This window comes from Ischnura elegans, chromosome 8, assembly GCF_921293095.1.
Source record: "Ischnura elegans chromosome 8, ioIscEleg1.1, whole genome shotgun sequence".
Classification (NCBI taxonomy): Eukaryota; Metazoa; Arthropoda; class Insecta; order Odonata; family Coenagrionidae; genus Ischnura; species Ischnura elegans.
The window spans coordinates 96,115,523-96,133,011 of record NC_060253.1 but is presented as its reverse complement, the minus strand read 5'-3'; the positions used below and the strand labels follow the sequence as shown (position 1 = coordinate 96,133,011).

Genomic DNA, 17,489 nt, shown 5'->3' with positions numbered 1-17,489 from the left:
CCCTTTCGGCGAAAGGCACTCGATAAGTTACGATAATATTAGTTTAGTCATATTTCTTCTAGGTATAGTTATCAGAGTCCACATTTCTGGTCAGTCCATCGTTTCAGTTTGTTGATAAGACCGAGAGGATAAGAGTGGAGGGCCTATTGAAATTGCGGTAGAAGCTCACCGCCTCAACTTAAGGCAAACATATTCAGCAAGACTACGGTATTGTCGAACTTATGGAAGGAGAAGGACCCTTATGCTTCTTCCTCAAGGTAACCGCGTATGAGAGAGATGCAACTGATTTTTTTTATTCAAGAGGATTAGAACCCGTGCGCACCTCGATGTATGCTCTAGTAAGTGCACGGCTACTTCACGAACCAGTTGAAGTGGACCATCGAGCACACCTGACAGACAATAAGCGTCGCGCACACCATTTGACCGCTACGTCCACAGCAGGTGATTGCGACTGCTAAAATAACATTGACTCAAGGCATAACACGACAAAAACCCTAATCATTAATGACTTGAGAGAAAGTAGTCATGACCCAGGAATAATTGCATCAACTGATTTCTCGAACAAGTAGAGTTATCAAGCGTCAGGTAAATACTAGACGTATCCGATAATTAAATTGTTAGGACGTAACCGTAGAGTTCCAAAAATATTTTTATGTCCTCCATCAACTCATCTTATCGAAACCTATTCTTCAGAATGTCGTCCTTGGACACAGAAATGAGCGCATTCGGTCAGAAAAATTCCTAAAGCAATTCATACATAGACGAAAACGCTTCGCCAGAATTATTTGTTTTTTAGTTAGCAAAAATTATACATGAAACAACTCATCTGTTCGCAAAATGAGAAAATGAAAATCCTTGTGAGCATCACAAAAGAGTATTCAGATGTAAAAATTATATTTTGGACATGAAATCTCAATTAATGCGCCAGTGCTGAGTGAAAAGGGAATGTATTCTCGCAAACTCATTCGAAGACTTCATTCCATTTACGTAGCACTAAGTCACGAAATTTCTCATAAGACAGATGAAGTTACCCTGACAACTGAATTTCGTATGTAACTTCCAGACATTAAATTTCGATGTCCTATTGAACGCGCCTCTAAAACTGCCAGTCATCACTAGAGGTTCTTCATACTAATCAATAAAATCTAAAATCTCGCAGAAGGTTATTACCATAACAAAAATACCTAATAGATTTAATAATCAAATTTCTAAAACATTTTGTAATAGCCGTTGATTAATGAAAAAGTTATCACCCTAACAAATTAAAGAAAATTTATGTAAACGCTAAAAGATAAAATCTCCACAATATTTAGTAATCTCTGAAAATAGAACTTTAAAATTAGAAATTCTCAATAAATCCAGAGACAAAATTCACAGAAAAAGTGAGCAACAGTTTTTGCGCAAGCATTTGACGACCTCGTACAAGCAACAACGAATGTACAGGCAAACAAAGCCTGTTGCCTTTCCTTCGAATGTCCTTTTAGTACTGTGAAACGAGCGAAACTAAGTGATTTGCTTGTTCCTTCTGAAAGAAGGAGTAAATTATTGCCACATCAAAACAAAGAACTTCCATTCATGAAAATAATATCGGCATTAACATTCCATTACGCCTCGCGAAAGCATTAGACGTGGTGACAGGCTTCGCTGACAATGCAGACGTGTATAATTGAGTACGCCCGTGAGGGGGGGTGTGTTGTAAAATCGAACCGGACAAATGCAGTTAAGCCGAAGAGCCTATAGGTTGTAATCCGTGGAGAGGGGTGTGTGATATCAAAGAGGAGGGCAGTGTACCAGGTGCACGAGGCTAATCAGTGGGGGAAGTACGCACTGTCCGCGAGGTCGACGAACTCGGGAGGGGGCGGACGATTTGAAATATTGAGGAAGAGCGAGGCGGGGCGCAGGCAATGCCATCCCACGTGGTGGAAGGAAATGACGAAGCGAAGGGGAGGAGGATCATCGTCTCACTTTGATCCCAAAAAAAGCAGGCCATGCTCATCACACGAAACCACAGCACGACGAGAGCAGACAGGGATGCGTCTGGGAGCACGCGCGAGTGCGAAATGACATATGACCAGTGATAGGAATAACATAGTAAATAATAATACAAAATAAAAATGAAATCTTATTTAAAAAAACGTTTTTATCGCGAAATAAAAAGAATAAGAACAACAAATTTTCTACAAGCCCGAGCCTCTCTAAAAAATTGCTTCATATGCAACGAAAAGCGTTGGGTGCATGTTCCACTATAACAATCAATTTATACTAACACCACAACATAATGAAACTACGAAATATAGTGCGCTGCTGTTAATTACACTTTCATTGATCGCAGCGCCGCCATAGGATTTTTGTGGCATTTTTTTTAACTAAACGTCATATTTTATTTTAAATTCTGTATAACAATCGAGATACACTTAAAGTAATAATAAGGGTGTTAGAATATTGCTTTATCATCTGTTCTGCGTTATCCTGAAAATTTCAGCTTGATAGATAATCAGAAAGCGGGTAAAAATTGAATTGCGAGGTTTGACCCGGACAATGTGAAAAACAATAAAGCGATTTTATAAAAATAGTTCTAAAATACAATCGGGCTCAATAGCAAGTGCACTGTCAAATTTTTAATTAATTAGGATAGCAAATTAATCTTTGAAAAAATATTTAGTATGAATTCAGAGCCGGATGCAGATGAAAAGAGGCCATAGGCTATTCCACTTACGAGACCCTTTCACCTCCCATTTTTAAGTTTGTTTCAAATGAGAGATAATGAAATACATCATTACCGACATAGGTAAATAACAATGTGTTTAATGAAACATGCTGAGATTATTTAATGATAATTAATTTTACAAGGAGCTGCGCTAACTAACTGCCTAAACAATAAGCGCAATAAGTTAACTCGCAGTGAGTAAACCTGAAAACTTACGCAAACATAATTCTTATAATGCTTTAGAAATTCCAGAAAATCTACTCTCAGAAAACCAGGCACACCTCATCGCTCGGGCACACAAACTGTGCAAACTCACCTCTGGAGGCGATGACAGAGGTACAATGGAAGGTATACGAAAAAATAGGATTTATGTTATATCGATAAACAGAAAGAACCGAGTGGGAGAATTTGGAGATAATCCTGGGTAAATACAGTACTAGTATGGGTATTTTGGTGAGACGAGGTGAGTCAGACAGCAAGCAAAAGAACGCACGAGGATCACCGAAAATGTGTGCGCTAAGTTTTAATTGCTTGAGCAAATGAGAATATATATATATATATCGTTCAGAGCGACACGGAGAACATCATATTATAAACCCAGTATATTTCCTGGTCCGATACGAACGATAAATTAAGAGAGTTATTTTACCGAACGGTAACAGGAATGGGAATACGCTTTTCCTCCGAACAAGAAAGGTCTTTAAGAGCCAAGCAGAAATTCGCTGTAGAATTTCCTTTTAATTTGTAGACGGCTTGTTCCCCGCCGCATTTCTATTATTACGGTTTGCGAGGTAGTATGCAGATGTAAATGAACCGGCGTTCGTTATTAGGGGTGTGGAAAATTATAGCGTTTGACCCTTTAAAGACCAAACCAACTTACCAACTGATTTTTATTATTTTTTTGCATATCATATTTATTTTACAACTAATTGAGAGATATTATGAAAGACAACCCGAAAAAACATTTTTAATGCGTTTTCAAGCATGTTGCCAAATCGGAACACACCACAAAATTTTGCTATTGCTTGAAAAATAGATATACATTTGACCAAAAAACTAAGTTTAACAATGTAATATACAAATATTGATCTTTTGAATAAATGAGCATTTGTTACTGGAAAGCGAGTGTAGGAAAAAATATCGAATAAACTTCATACTCACTACAGAGGCGATAAAACAAAACCAATTCTGAAAAGGTATAATTGACGAGCAATATATATGCAAGTCATGGGATTCACTTTAAAAAAAATACTTCCATAATAAATATACCCAACAAAAGCTATAAAAGTAGTCAGAGATGCGAAATATAATTTCCATGATTTTTTATAAATCTGTTCCCAAATGGGTACATTGGACTATAAACGGTTGATGATATTGGGAATAAAATGAAGAAAAAAACTGGGGCCAAATTGGCCAGATCTATAGATGCATCCATTTAGAAAAGAACTAACCTGTCAATCAACCCAAAATTGAATGTGTGACGATGAGGCCTACCACCATATCTACTGATGGGTTTTCATTGTGTTTCATTGTTATGACGAATAATAAATTTCGTTCAAAAGCAATTCGATCATTCGAACTGTGAACAGGAAATAGGAGAAAATTGGATAAATATCTGTGTCCATTTACGGGGATACTAATTGGAACATGTGATACTCAAAAGCGTCAGGCACGTTCCGGACAAGGAAGTTAGAAAACCATTGTTTTACCAAGTTCCCACTAGCACTCAAAGGAGAATAATAGCAGTAACCACGAGATCCCGTTCAGGAAGTGCCCCGAGGTCAACCAAGAGAGAAAGTGAGAGAAAATCATGGACGACACATTGAGTCAATCCATTGAACAAGACTATGTCGTTTTGGTACCGTTAGAGACGACTAGAAATGACCCTGTTTAGCATTAGAAACTTGGAATTGAAAGATTAAGAACTTTCAAGGATACAATACAACACATTCCGATTATTGGTGCCATCGGACATTAGAAGCAGTAGGATAAATCCTTCGGGACAAATCTCAAATCCAAATGAAGATATCCATAGTTTCGTCAAGTTAACAAGGAAATAAATCCGTTTAAACATGGTGATATTTGCCCAACAGAAATTTCAAGATACGAAACATGCTTGAAACCGATTCAAATGTATAAATCCCCCCAGCTTTGGATCAAAAAATTAAAATGGACATCTATCTTGCTATTTACTGTTGAAAATTATTCTCTTGCCGCAATCATTAAGTGATAAACAAACACGTTCAATGAGTTCTTCAAAGCATGCAGCCAGTAGACCTTTTTCACCAGTAAAATCACTAATAGGTAATTGATTTTGTAAATTACGAATTACAATAGCGTTCTAATTCTCAATAATTCTCGCGGCCTACCTTAACCTTACATTTAAATGCATATTCGTGCATATGGAAACTACGGATAAGATGAGCAGCCGATTAATATGTCCAAAGTGCCCCAGTCTGCATGTGTCGCAAGTAACCTGAGTTTACTATATAATGGACGTGAAAAGGAGCAAACCAATCCGCGGAATTATGATATCTCTCACGGCATTAAGAGGACTAACAGACCCGCAAGAATAGCTAGCTAATAATTAATAAAGAGATAGTATTGTGGCATCATATTTGGCAGTTTATAATTTACGATTTTAAGAAAAATTGGACATTTTCTTGGGTCGACTACCATTGAGAAGAAATAATTGGGAAGGATTTACCTGTAACGTTTGGAAGATAATCGAATTGAAAATCGAAATCTTAATCTCTTCAATTAGAACCACAAGAAAATGCATGGAAGTAGGAAGCACTGAGATTTCGCACATTTTGTAAACATATTTTTAAAGATATTTGGAATCGTTTACTGTGATGAAGAGAAATACTGAAGCATAAATGCAGAAACGATTCGGACGCGGTGTAGCTTGCTGGTTAACTTTCCGCGTGGTTGAAAATGGTAACTGGGATTTTTTCCCTGGGACGGCAACCATTGAATAGTGGAAGCTGTCATTCGAATCAGGAAATGGTAAAGCATGAATAGAGTGGCAATATTATGAAAGTATGAATTGGTGTTCCATTTTTTTTGTTCCTTAGTTATGGCTGGGATATTTTCCTGTGGTCCACAGATGAGGACAGGCATTGTCAGCTGAGCAAAATTCATAATTAACTTCACCAAAATAGAGATAAAAATCGAACTTCGTATTGGCCCACCAAATCAGTTATTTATTCATGAAAATAGTTTCAGCACTGATGACTGAGGTCTGAAATTAGCAGATAATGATGAAACCTAGTTCGTGAGTAAGTACATAACTTAATAAGTGGACCATCACAAAGTTGAATTTTTATTATTAAAGTAACAGATAAACTTTTGCATAGATTTCTTGGTTAAAGCTCATGATGATTAAAGAGTGACATAGGGGTGTATGGCGCGTGATAAATCGGATTTTTGCCCCGACGTTTTGTGACCGACTGCTGGTCATTTTTTCGAGGGATTTCTCTAAGATTATTTTAACAAATTATGAATGCATTATTATAATATGGGACAAAAATTAATTTTTTTCTCTTATGAAATATGAAGAGCTCCCACGTCTGCATTCGTTCAATTGATAGACTTTTTATTTCAATCGTTCTGCGGATCAGGAACTCGAAGCAATGAACTGCATTGGGAAAGGAGGAGAGCAGCAACGCATTGGAAGAAATTCTCCGGTTCTTCTGCGGCGCATGGTAACCTTTGAGGGCAATATTTGCGAGTGCAGGGACTGGGGGGGCGAGGGGGGGACGGAGGGCCGCATAGTCCCGCAGAGTCCGTGACTGGTTGCCAAGAGCTCACCTTGCGTGGTTCGCATGCGAATGCAAGCAGAGATGGGAAGCGATCCGTCAATTTCAGTAATGCCTTCCGCTCCGAAAGCAATTCACCCGCGAATATGCACACAATTCGCTTCGCCTCAAAAATGAAATTTCACTCGTTCTGAGAAGAAAACAATGTCTTCAGCCAATTACTAAGTTTCAGAAACAGATTCTTTCCCTTCGCAGATTGATAGCATTTAATTTAATTTCAATTCATTACTGTAGTCCTTGAGGAATTATAAATATACAAACAAAATTGAAATAAGAAGTCACAATATGAATCAGTCGTTGAAAAGTACATTAAAATACGAAAATCATTGGTGAACGCATAAAAATTCTGAACGGGGAATGAAAAAATAAAAATCTATAGCGTTGGTTAGAAAAATAAGAAGAAAATTGGCGGGAATTGCATCAGATATATCTCGTGAACGAATTTTCGCTCCTCTCTCCTGATCCATCCCCACCAATCATGCGGCACCGCAGTATAAATACGAAAGAATTTTTTCAACGTGTTGATCATGAATGAGACACTTTTTTTTGTGTTTTAAAATTGACATAGTTTGGTAGTAAAATAATCAAAGTGAGCTGATGGCGAGAAGAAATTAACAGAAAAACACGAAAAAAATCTTGGTTTTCCCACAAACCGTTTTATTTTTTTCGGAAACTCAGCTTCAGTTTGCCGCATTAATGCTTCAGCCGCATAAGATTGACTTTCGCAGATAAGGCACCAGGTTTTTCTCGTGTTCAAACATTCGTTCTTCCTTCCGAGTCTCCACGAACTATACAAAACCTTATTGCATATTCACATTATTAAAGCTTGCAAATGTTTACTTTATGTTTAATGCACTACTTACGAATCACAACATCGACTTAAAATGTAGTAAAGTAAAAATAAAAGTGATCGGACGGACGAAAAGTAACCGACCGAAAAATGGGAATTTCCTTGGAATCTAAAAATAAAATTTGGTAACACATTCAATGGTTTCCGGCTCAACTTTGTGAAAGTTGAAGTTCACAAATGACAAAGCGAAGCCGTTTTGTCATTTGTGAAAATTTAGTAAACATAAAGCATTTGTTTAACCATCTTTGTCAGAGTTACTGTCGGTTTTCGTCTTCGACCGTAATATATTTTGAAAAAGGATTCGGAGCACATTGATGCGAGGGTACAAAATAGAGCTATCTTGCAGGGAATCATGAACTTCTGGATTACAATAGAAGAGACTTAATTAAAGGAGTGAATTCATTCCTACTCATCAGAGGAAACGCTCGACCACACATAACTGGAATTCATGTTTTTAAATCACCATAGTTTTAAGTCAGTAAATGCAAATCTTTTCAGGTAAGCAATAGATTAAATGAGCCTAAGTGTCTTCCACCAGATAATGTACGATATTCCGACTTTTAAAAAATTGTCGCTAGTTACAATTAGTCGTTAGTTATTAGTTACATTTATATGAGAATTTAAAATTTGACTATGCTAAGCTCTAGAGGAAAAATGAGGTTCAATATTCTTCTATTCTAGTTGCAGATACTGCTGTTTTTGCGTTTATTAAATTAAGAAAGAAATCCTTGGCGCTAAAAACAATTTTGCGATCCATAGGAATAATACCTGCTTGCCATTGCAGTCAAAGTGTGAATGCCTCAGCTGACTACATATCCACCAAATTAACGTTTATCCGAGTCATAAAATTTTAATTTGCACCACGTTTAATCATTATAATTCACAGCAACTCAAAGAAGAGAAAATTTTATTTTGTATTTCATTATCCACAAAAGCTAGCTTTTATTCAACGAAGTAAAAAAAGTAAAGATTCCAGATATATCATACTCTACATTAAAAATATATCCGGGTAGAAATAAAAAATAAATCTGTCCGAAACTGCTTCAATATTTCATTACTCAATAGAAATTGATTTCATTAAATGAAGAAGCTAAACAAAGACGCATGGAGGGGTAGGAAAAGTCTTCAGAGTCAAAGGATGTACAAAAAAATTCAGAAAATATATTTGGAAACTTATGATCTTTCCAATATTATTTGATTAACGCACGAAAAATGAATTATCTGGGGGAAAATATCCGAATTTCATTGTACAAACGATGAGCGTGTATGCGGTGTAAAATTTTTCAGAGAATGAAAATTCGCTACCGCACATGAAACACAGTATATAATAACTGCGATGAATGTAGAACACTTCGCGATAACCTGACCACCGCATGTATTTTGGACAAGAAAAGTAAATGTAACATTGTGCAAAACCGGCGACCACAGCGAATTGTTGCTAAACCAACAATCCACGCAAGACGGTAGCGAACGGTGTCCCTAACATAAAAGAAAAAGTTATTACGAACTCTTTGAATCCACATTGATTTAGGCATTTACACTGAAACCATTATAGAGAGGTTTACTGCGATGCAGTAAGAAATGTCGACAAATTCGAACGGCTACTATTCGAATTTCTCTTCTAATTGAAGGGAAAAAATAAAAATGTACCAAATGTAAAGCATGGGACATACAACTGCTAACACTCAGAAACCACTTTAAACTTCCGAATCAACTGCGATATATCGTGAGAGGAAGTTCAAAACGTTTTCTGTAATCCCGTGCAACACGAATTTTCTGATAAACAATTGTGGGAAGGAAAAGGGCAATTCACAAAATATGAGACATGCAATACGTAACATGTGACACTAGGACTCAACTAAAAATGCTAAAAAAAGAGTAAAATACTCAATATGAAGAATGCAGAACATAAATTCTAAACCTCGGAAACAAATGGTAAACATTGGAATTCGCTCTTAAATCGCTACGCAGTGGTTTGTGGTGTTAGTACATACGATCAAAACAATGTCGATAATCGCGAACATTATTTTTCTACGTGCACTCAAAATAAGGCCCCGGAAAAGGATAATTTACACAATACGAGGCATGCAACATGTAATCGCTGACACTCGGACTAGAGTTAAAAATGTCACGCTACATTTTTCGTCACGAAAATGGATAACCTGTTAGATCGGTGCTGGGAGAAGGGGTGGGGAGGGTGTAGGTGTGGTTTCTGACCTATGTCAATGAATGATCCTCGTCTCGGCAGGCCGGGTGTGGGAGTCGTCGTGCCCTCAGCGAGACCGGCTGCTCCTCTCCGCGGCCGCACTCCTCCAACTGCCGCAAACGATCCAAAGGATAGACGAAATGCTGCCGCCGCGCCTGCGCACTGACGACCAAGTCTGCAACGAGGCGAGGCGGACGACGGCCGACAAGGAGAAAAAGGGCGGTAAGTTTGTATGAGCGTGGCGGATCCCTCGCTTCGACCTTCGACCCTTCGAGAGCCGCTCTCACTCAATAAAATATTAAAAATAATAATTATAAAACCCACAATTTCATTCCAACTAATAGGAATGAAATAAACCACCCAACCTTTGTAGAATATGAAGTAAAGATACTTTGCAATTTTCAGCATAAATATTTATTTTAAAACGATTCAACATGTTTCAATGTACTGCATAGTCCTCATTATGCTGCAGTAATAGTGGCATGGGAGACCTATTGACACATCAGTGCAGTGAAACATGTTGACTCATTTTTTAATGAATATTTATGTAAAATAAAATATAGTAAACGACGTGTTTTTATTTATCGTAATATTTTTTAAAAGTTTAACTGGAAACGTGGGAATTTTGTATTTGTTTATTGTCCATTGTTACATTATTACTAAACTCCATTGTTTACATTCGCTCAGAGCCAAATAGCCGTAAACAGTTCTGAACAGTCGTAAAATTAATTCTGCAGCTGAGTGATTAATACACACGCTGTCGGAGATGGCGGCTCATAACATCTCTGGAGAACTATTAATAGCGTAAGGATCATTGCCAGCTGATCCTGATCTGTACCGTAAATTTCAAGTCGATAGGTAGGTAATAGCGAAGTAGGTTACATTGTAGAAGCAATGTTTTGACCGGCAGGACAAACAACAGACAAAAAAAGACTAAATAAAATGTGGTAAAAAACAGTATTTCGTCACCTGTCCACGTATTCGGTGCCGACTGTGCTTTTATAATTTCTTGTAGTCTTAAAATAACGAAAATTGGATATATTTCTGTAACAACATTTTTTGAGTTACCAATTATTATAAATTTCTCTGGAATATACACCTTCATTCATTGCATTGATTCTTATGTACTATATGGATAAGGTCTTGAAAAAATGTGTTAAAAGTGGAGAGCACCATTTTGCGAGCGTTAAAAAACCATACCTTTCTTCATAAAAATGGATGACAATCCTGTTAGGTAAAATATGAGTTTCTGATAATGTTAAGAAAACGTAGAAATAATTTCCTTACATTGTTTATTTATTTAATTAGAACCCATCGAGTAGTTACCGAAATACAATACTTCAAACTCGGGTATCTCGACTTTTAGCAAGGACAGTGTAGAGTTTGGAGAAAAAGGCGGTTTCGTTCTCAGAGTAAAGATAAACAAGACCATTTTTTGACTTTTGCGGCCAGTATTGAAATGTAGCTATTTAATACCACTGGATCCGAGATGGGTCTGAAGAAATTGTATATTTTCGAAGTTAATCTAGTGAAGATTCTCTATTGATTTAAAAACATAAATTTTAAATATTATGCTAAAATTTGTGGAGTGAGATGTCTCCTCGACCTCTCATTATATATGTGACTTATTTTTGGGTTGTAGGTTTTCTTAAAATGTAAGTTTAACGTTTCGCAATTTATTTCTTTCATTTTCAATGCTATCAGGTGAGGGATTTTTTTGTACAATGCATAAAACACTTGAAAAAAGAAAAATGAGTTTCCGAAATGCTGCCCTTTCCCGTTTTTTTAATCAATTAAAAAGGAACATCCATAATATGCGTAAGTCAATAAAAAAACTAAAACGTCTTCCAAAGACGTGTGGATTTATCGAACTATTCGCATTTGCTGTAAGCCTGCTGCTATATTTGAAAGTTTAATTTTTTATTAACTCAAAACTCGTCTGATTGGCAGACCAGGACGATGTCCTCTGTTAACTCATGGTATATTTCGAATAAAAATTATCTTTTTTGAGTAAAGACCTACGAAGTAGATGAAGTATCAGGATTTAAATAAAATCTCTTTCAAATTATTTCCTAAATACTTCCATTCCCCGTGATAATACTTGTAGTGGTTTCAATGATTGCACTCTTGAAAATATTCGCTTTAAAGTACCACTGTGATGTACCAATGGTTGCTGCTCACGAAACTTGACAAGCATCCATGGTGACCAGAGTCCGGATTTCGCCGGATACGTCCTGCATTCTATCTAAGTATTCATCTTCAGCTTCACCGCAAACAGCTTATTTAAGTATGATCTCGTCGTTTCCCGGCGAATGATGAACTCAGGTTGTCCACCGGGTGAAAGTCTCCATTGATGCCGTCGTTCCGAAAACGGTTCAAGTCGGTTGATTCTATGGTTTGCTGAAGGCTATGAAGCTGAAGATTGTAACAATCAACAAGGACGGACCATCTCAAATTTGAGGGCATTGTCTAACTTACTCCGGCGGGACACGAACTCGCGACCTTTGGTTTCACAGGCAAGGACTTTTCTCCGCCGCCACTGAGGCCAGCAAAAAAATGTTCCCATGCCGGGAATCGAACCCGGGCCTTCTGGGTGAAAGCCAGATATCCTAGCCACTAGACCACATGGGATGTTGATTTCAATGAATCGCCTTGCCAGTTTTTTTTTCACGAGCGAACTTCCTAGATTTTTCTTTTTGGATTATTACGCATACATAAATTAGGCATGCATGTACCTTATTATGAAATATAATGCATAAGATAAAATCCGACCCGTTTAGTATTATTATGTATCTTTATGAAAAATATTCAATTTAAAGGGAATTTTTGCTGAATAAAGAAAAACAAATTTTGGATCTATTATACCTATCACTTATTAACATTGGTGATACAGTTGCTCCGGGTTACACACCTATTTGCACTACATTCCCTAGTTTACGTAAGTGCAATGTTATAACCCGTGATAGCACGCGCCTATTAGTTTCTCGAAAACATGGGTTTGACAGCATTTTTATAAAGTATAACGCAGCATAATGAAATTTCCCTCCATAAGAAGAAGTAACATTTGAAAAACATTTTTTAAATTTTTACATTTTATATCACATAGAATTTTTCGTAGTTTTGAGCAAATGAACAGGATTTAAATATATTTATAGCCATATTTTCAAAATTTCCTTCTCTTTCCCTTAAATTCCCTGCTTAAGAAAATTTTGATTTGGTCACCCTGTATTTGACAGATGCGCCAACATCTTGCAGTCCTATGGGAGGCTCTAACTCGCATCCATTCACGGTGAGGGTCTTAGGAAAATTTTTGTCATGTTAATTTCCTGAAATGACAAACATTATAAATATGCCGCTGAAAAAAAATGAATGAAACAAGTGTTTAAATTAAAAATGCATAGCTCAGGACAAAATAGGAGACGCTATTCCTTCAATGTAATTCTCCCCGAGGCGTTGAAAACACATTTGATGCCCAGTTCATGTTGGAGTCCATCGCGTCATTGAAAAACTGACGACTTTCCGAAACATAACGTTATGTGAGGAAAAACTAAAATTCGCAATAAAATTTGAAATTAAATATCGTTATATATTTTTGAATACGAACAGGGTGTCGAGACACACAATGCATCGTTATTTTATCGAATATTTAAAAGCAGCATTGGAAAAAAACGTTTCTGCTTTCATAGGCTAGGATTCTGTGTGGTCCAAATATGCATTGAAATGGTAAATTATAACAAAATATTTTATTGCGCCACCGTTTATCATTACTCAGAGGCTAAAAAAGTGATTGAATACATTTTGACTCATTCACCAACATTTTGAGAATTATATATTTTTTGTAAATTGTAGCGAACACCACCCTCAACAAAATTTACAATTTTTATAAAGTTCATAAAACCTCTTTGATATATTTTCAAACGTAAATTTGCCATAAACACAAAGAAAATATCTATACAAAATACAAAAATAATTTTAAAAATCCAAAAATTGTCTGTTAGAATTGCATAGTGCTTGTCGAGTGCTTTGAAGTTCTTATTCGTTGAAATTGATAGGCAACTTCAAAGCACTCGACCTCCTTAAATGCCAATGATGGTGGCTGTTCCACTAATATATCCTCCTTATATATCTTGATGTCAATGTAATAATACAATATATGTTATTAACCTGGATTATATTATTACACTGGCATCAAGAAAGACGATGTGTTTCAAAAAGGAAAAGCAATGTCTAACTTCCACAAATATGTCACTTGACGATCGAAGGTGTAAGGTGCTATCGCCAGGCACGTGTTCATGAGTAAGCTGCCCTAAAGTCTGAAGATGACTACCGGTAAAGAAATCAGAGATATCCGATCGGCAATTGATCTCCTCAGAACCATCTGGACATAGTAGACACGGAACAATAGTATCGAGAGAGCACATTGTGAACGATTTGATCTTCCCCAACAGGCTCCCACCTGTGCAAATATAAGGTCCACTTCCCTGACCAAAAAATATTTGGCTAGAAAAACTCTCTTTAAAGGAAAATCAGGATTCCAGATTGAGAAAATTGGCTTCCTCTAAGCCATCCAAACGTGAAGAATGGATATTAATAGATAAAGATGTAATCAGTCAAGAGAAATTATTGGTTAGCAATGAAAAAACTAATTTCGCTATTGATAAGGTGCTAAAATATTACTCTGTGGTATTCAATGACGTAAAGTCTAAATAAATCTCATTCCTGGAGGCCAAATTTTTATAATATTCGTACAAATAGCCAAATAATTTAGGTCTTACGGTTCCCTAATATTCTAGTGGAATCAAAATGAATCGAAAGACATGGATTAAATTACACAGATATGAAAGGGTATCCTCCTAAGACAGATGATCCAAATACAATTCTCTCGTGCAACTTAGGAAATGTTATAGAGTCAAACTCCTATTATATCTACTTTGGAATGTTTTATAAGCATGATACCTATAGAACATATTTTTAATTGAGTTTGCAATACGTTGAGGAATTGACGTTTAACTATAAAAAAACTAAATTCAATGTGTATTATAAAATTGGAAAGCTGACAGATAATTATGATATTATGGTACAATGATTTAATCATCACTGCAGTCAAGAGTTGTAAAGCAAGAATCGGATAAGCCCTAACAACCCATGGGCATCCAACGGATTTCCGACGGATATCCAAGGCGGACGTTACGGATGGGCCACGGATATCCGACGATATCCATAAGTACCAAAATTCGATATCCATAGGATATCCCCTTACGGATATTAATACCATTTTTTGCATATTGTTGTAAGAGTATGCACCAAAAAGATTCCTTCATATGATAGACAACCTTAACAAGGTGGAAGGATTCTTCATTCCAAATTATCGCGGGTGCTGGTGGGTTTAAAAATGTTTTTAATCACCAAGGTGGTAGAAGTTAAACGTTCAGGATGCACCTATAGAGGAATTGGTGAAAATATCGATACAAGAACTTACGTAGTTAGCAACAAAGTAGAAAATGCAGTTGAATAGTCAGTATGCCTCATAGGTTGCATGGGATATACATAGCTTTTCACATACATGAAGTCAGCAGTCGTTTAATAATTATTATTTGCTAGAAAATTTAATTTAGTAAGAGTGGAGCACGTATGCGCAGAGAGATTTTCCAATGAATTTTCCAATTTTTATGTCTTAACTTAGGACATTAAAGACGTTGTGGTTTCGCAAAGCAGTCAGTCATATATTTGTCGGCCAACTTTCATTTTTAACCTTAAAAAATATTTTTAGGTCCAAGTCTTGCCCCATTCTGGGGGCAAATATACGCAACGCTAGACCGATGCTTGACTAACGCTGAATTTCTCATGAAAATATCCTCTAGAGAGCACCATTAATATGCCATGACTTACTATAGTTGTAACATGGAAGAAGGAGTAGGAGAAGGAGGACCTCCTCCTTCTTCAATGGTTGTAATTGGTTGCATGTGAAATTGCATGCTTGCTTTTGCTAGTGAAATAAGAGTCAGAAGCAAAATCTTTTCAACTTGAGCCGTGCTTGGGAATGTTACGATCTTTAATATAGTAACTTCTACTTTAAAAAAAATATAATTAAATATATTCTCGTGTTTTTATTTATCTCTACATCCTCATAAAACTCACTGACAGCTGCAAAAACTGCGACCCAAAAACTCGACCATAAGCATTCAAATACGATGCACTCCATCGGTAAAATAGATTAATTATAATTGTAGATAGAACAGGATCCCTACAAATAATTTATAATTTCCTTTAGGTTAAAGTTAAAAACTATTATTCTTCTTGGAAAGGAAAACTGCGTAATTGTTATCGTGGAGAAAAATTTTTAATGGTATAATCACTAATTCTAAATTAAAGGTACTTGGATTCTCCAGATAATACATGCTAATATAGAGCCAAAACTAAAGCTTGCAGGAAAAATTTCCAGTGCCTATTTGAGTAATTTGTGCTGTCAGGATTGGTAGTTGCATTCAGTTGTGATTTCCAGTAATGAAAGGCGTGACTACTTTTCTATTGTGCAAATATGAATTTAATAATCATAAAAATTATATATAATTAATGTTATATAGTCCAGTAACAGAATATCCTATCGAGATCCCAATCGGACGGCTTTCGGATCATCTGGCTTCGGATATCCGTCGGAGATCCGACGAATATCCTGATTGCAAGCGGACCTGAAACAACCATGGGACGAGGCGGGCCTGAAACGGATATCCGATGGATATCCGGTGTTGTTAGGGAGTCTAGCCTTAGACGAATCCTGAATGTTTCACTGCGACGTAACTATTGATCAAAAAGCTCTGGCTCTAAAAACCAAAATTCGACAGAATATTTTAATGTACATTAAGTTGATACTAAACCCGAGAGAGACTTGGGATTTCCTCATAATAAAGACTACCTCTGTTGACAATGCAATAAATCAAGTCTCCAGTCATTCAAAAACAACATTTTTTACCCTCTGCCATGATAAATTGATTCTGTTCGTAGATTAGGTATTACAGGTCTTGCTAAAACTTCAATTATGATTTCCTGTGCCGTATGATAGTTCAATGTTACGCTGCTCCTCCTAGAAAACACACTGAGCGACTTGAAATGCGATACCAATAAGGCTATGTAACCCAATCTATAAGTTACTATAACTCTATCGTGTACCAAACTGTTGAAAATTCTCGCGAGCTTAATTCTTTTTTTATATATTTAAAAGTTAACATGTCTTAAGGTTGTAACCTTTCCATACAATACACTTTTGTAGCGGACACGTAACTTTTACAAGTAGTCCCAAAAGGCTTCAGACGGAATCGCCTTTAGTTTCATGTTCTTTTTATCCCTTTGAGAAAATTTTCTTCAGTCACTTCTATCATTTTAAGGCCTCAACCCAAAAAGGACTGTTTCAGCTTTAGGACCAAAAAAAATCGCCTTCGTAAGATCATATTAGTTTATCGAGGTATTGGAGCACATACCGTTGTTCTGCCCTCGGTTATTGACTGAGCAGGCACGCACTTTATCATGAGGCATGGACTAGTCTAATTGTAAGTTTCAGCCTCTTCCTTACAAGACTTCTTTGAGAGTCCTGAGTAACTTACCATGTATTTAAAGAGTGGTTGTCGTGAATGATTCTTACGAGTTGCTTGAGGAAGAGAGTCTTGCTGAGAAAAGCATAATCTAAAAAGTTAGCGAACTTTTGAAAAAGGCCTCATGATAAAAGCCTCCAGTAGTTATCTAAATGGGAGTTATAAAATTTATAAGAGGACCTTCTTGAAAACTTTTAATCTTCATGTATAACCCAGCCCTTAAGTCGCCATTTTAATCAAGTGACTAATACAGGTCCCAGAAGGTGAAAAATAGTTTTTATCGTCTACTTCCTAGCGATCTGAGAAAAGATTACAGCTA

The 17,489-nt window shown here is 36.5% G+C and overlaps 1 protein-coding gene, 1 long non-coding RNA gene and 1 other non-coding gene across 4 annotated transcripts in view; 1 reads left to right on the top strand and 2 right to left on the bottom strand.

Annotated features, from left to right (window-relative positions):
• LOC124164291 overlaps positions 1-9,679 on the bottom strand; it is a 35,328-nt gene extending 25,649 nt beyond the window's left edge. The window contains exon 1 of the long non-coding RNA XR_006866018.1: positions 9,596-9,679. This is a non-coding gene — a long non-coding RNA (uncharacterized LOC124164291). The remainder of the gene's footprint in view (positions 1-9,595) is intronic.
• LOC124164288 overlaps positions 1-17,489 on the top strand; it is a 111,134-nt gene that overhangs the window by 67,176 nt on the left and 26,469 nt on the right. Inside the window, exon 10 of one of the 2 annotated variants that reach the window (XM_046541534.1) lies at positions 9,627-9,806. The exons of the other annotated variant lie outside the window; for it this stretch is intronic. Within the exon in view, the coding sequence (XP_046397490.1) occupies positions 9,627-9,806 (180 nt within the window). The remainder of the gene's footprint in view (positions 1-9,626; positions 9,807-17,489) is intronic. 2 annotated transcript variants of the gene reach the window in all.
• Positions 12,144-12,215, bottom strand: Trnae-uuc. The gene has a single exon. It is a non-coding gene; the product is annotated as a tRNA-Glu (tRNA).